The sequence below is a fragment of the Scylla paramamosain genome, chromosome 6, assembly GCF_035594125.1.
Source record: "Scylla paramamosain isolate STU-SP2022 chromosome 6, ASM3559412v1, whole genome shotgun sequence".
Taxonomy (NCBI): domain Eukaryota; kingdom Metazoa; phylum Arthropoda; class Malacostraca; order Decapoda; family Portunidae; genus Scylla; species Scylla paramamosain.
The window spans coordinates 21,454,497-21,456,996 of NC_087156.1; the positions used below are offsets into that span (position 1 = coordinate 21,454,497).

The following is a 2,500-nucleotide window of genomic DNA, read 5'->3' on the forward strand; positions in this document are numbered from 1 at the left end:
CAGAATGTGCTCCACTTTGGAAGTTAAGCAGTCAACGAATTTCTTATAGTTAGAGGAGTTAGGTGAGAGGTATACAGCACAGATAAATTTAGTTTGAGAGTGACTCTGTAGTCGTAGCCAGATGGTGGAAAACTCGGAAGATTCAAGAGCGTGGGCACGAGAGCAGGTTAAGTCACTGCGCACATAAACGCAGCATCCAGCTTTGGATCGAAAATGAGGATAGAGAAAGTAGGAGGGAACAGAAAAGGGGCTACTGTCAGTTGCCTCAGACACTTGAGTTTCAGTGAGGAAAATAAGATGAGGTTTAGAAGAGGAGAGGTGGTGTTCTACAGATTGAAAATTAGATCTTAGACCGCGAATGTTACAGAAGTTAATGAAGAAAAAGTTGAGGGGGGTGTCAAGACACTTAGGGTCGTCGACAGAAAGGCAGTCCGACCTGGGGACATTTATGGTCCCCTCAGATGGGGACTCCGAGGCTGGTGTAGGAGTCGTCATAAAACGCGCCCGCGCGTTTTTTGATCTGTGGAGACAAACTTTTCATGGGTTAATCTGCCCATCCTGGCTGCTCCCACAGCGTTCAGATGAAGGCCGTCTCTCTGGAAGAGTCTGTGTTCATTATAAAAATCGTTCCACATGTTAAGATACTCCACGTTTTCCTGTTGGCAGAGAGTCTTTAATCTGTTATTTATACTGAACGCAATGTTGTAGAACCTTGCGTTTGCGTTGATCCTCGGGAGAATGCCTGAAATTATAATATTATTTGATTTAGTCTTATACTTGGGAATCATTTCCTTGTATTTCGCCATCAGTTCTTCTGATCGGGACCGCTGGACGTCATTTGTGCCTGCGTGGATAACATAAAGGGTGTTAGTAGTGGCGTCCTTGGTCGTGTCCTCGATGGCAGCAGTGATGTCCCCTAGGGAGGCTCCAGGAAGGCAGTACCTCCTCCTGCGAGACGGGACTCTTCCACAAAATTCCACCAGCTGTCCTCGGACGATCGAGTCTCCCACAAGCCTGGTCTCTTCCGGTTCATCTATCTGTTCAGTCAGGATAGAAAAACGATTATATGTCGTGGTGGGGAGGTGAATGCGGCGCGTGTATTGTCTTGATCCATTCCTGTGAGGGGGAGGGATCAGGTGAGGTGACAGGCAAGGCAGGAGAGGCTTGCGGGAGGGCGGAGCGTCGCTGCGTGGCAGGGGTCAGCAGCTGTTGTCTCGTGTCCGTGCCCGCGCCCACGCCCACGTTTGCTGTGATGAATTCCTGTAGAGAATCAAAACTGTTTTTTTAATTCGGTATATCTTCTATTTCCTCTTGCCACTGCTTCTTCAAGGCGTGATCGCGTGTCACAGTTTGCAAACAGGCCTTGAGAAGTAGTCACTGAAGTACTGCTTGGTGAACCTCCCGCTGCAATCTCTGCAAGATTTTAAAATCAGAAAACATTTTTAATGTAGTAGTATAGACAGTTGGAGAGGCGGGAATTTAAAAGTAATTAAGGGATTAGCGGTCAAGGGGCGCTGCGTACTAATCCGGTCTCTGGGGAGGCGATGGTGAGCAGGTGGGGTCAGACAATTCCCAGGGGAATTTCAACTGTGGAGTCTCACAAGATTCCTGAAATAAAAGTATCACAAAACAAGGGAGAACAACAAGCAATTATCTCACAACAGGACAATTAAAAAATAGAGAAAGAAAAGTACCCAAGCTATAAGCACAAAGACAATAAAAGTATTATTAGAAACAGACGAACAGGGGAAAACAGACGGAGACCTAGTGCTGATATCTAACAAATGTATCACTGTGTTTGTGTCAAGAAGTGTTGTGTAATTTGTATGGCGTCTGAGCTGTACAGGAAAACAGAACAGAACAGAACAGAAACAGGTAAAACAAAATAAACTTAGCGACCGGTTTAACGATATGGGCTGCTGGTCCTGCGTAGGTCAGGTCACAACACGTCCGCTCGACACAAGCGGAAGGGCACGACTGAAAAATATCGTTAGCAACGCTATTCAACTTCACGGCACAGAGACAGAACTGACACGGAAAGTCAAAACACGGTGCTGTACCAGACATGTGTGAATGTGTCAGCCGAATTCAAAGCAACGATAATGTTTTTTCACTGACACTGAAGGACTGAGCAGACGCACTAATGATACATCCGTTAAATCTGAATATTGCATTTAGGAACCGTTACCCCGAGGGGATGCCCTTCTTACCCTCGGACCGTGGACGGGATTCGAACCCGTGCGACTGATGACCATTAGACTCACAAAGCGCGCGTGGTCCCACTGAAAATTGCTTACTTTGATCCAGAGAGAGAGAGAGAGAGAGAGAGAGAGAGAGAGAGAGAACCTTGGCCAGTCATTCCAAATTCAGAAAAAAAAGCAGCTACCCACCCACCCATCTACCCACACACACACACACCCACACATACACACAGAATCCTATATGCAAAGCGACCTCGGCTGCGTATGGCGTAAGTACGTAGGATCTAACACGGAGGATC

General features: G+C 46.8%; 1 protein-coding gene across 1 annotated transcript in view; it reads right to left on the bottom strand.

Annotated features, from left to right (window-relative positions):
* Nucleotides 1–457: 457 nt before the first annotated feature.
* LOC135101044 (uncharacterized) overlaps nucleotides 458–2,500 on the bottom strand; it is a 15,212-nt gene continuing 13,169 nt past the window's right edge. The window contains exons 3-4 of the mRNA XM_064004618.1: nucleotides 717–1,116; nucleotides 458–520 (exon numbers count right to left, since the gene is read on the bottom strand). Of these exons, the coding sequence (XP_063860688.1) occupies nucleotides 458–520; nucleotides 717–1,116 (463 nt within the window). The remainder of the gene's footprint in view (nucleotides 521–716; nucleotides 1,117–2,500) is intronic.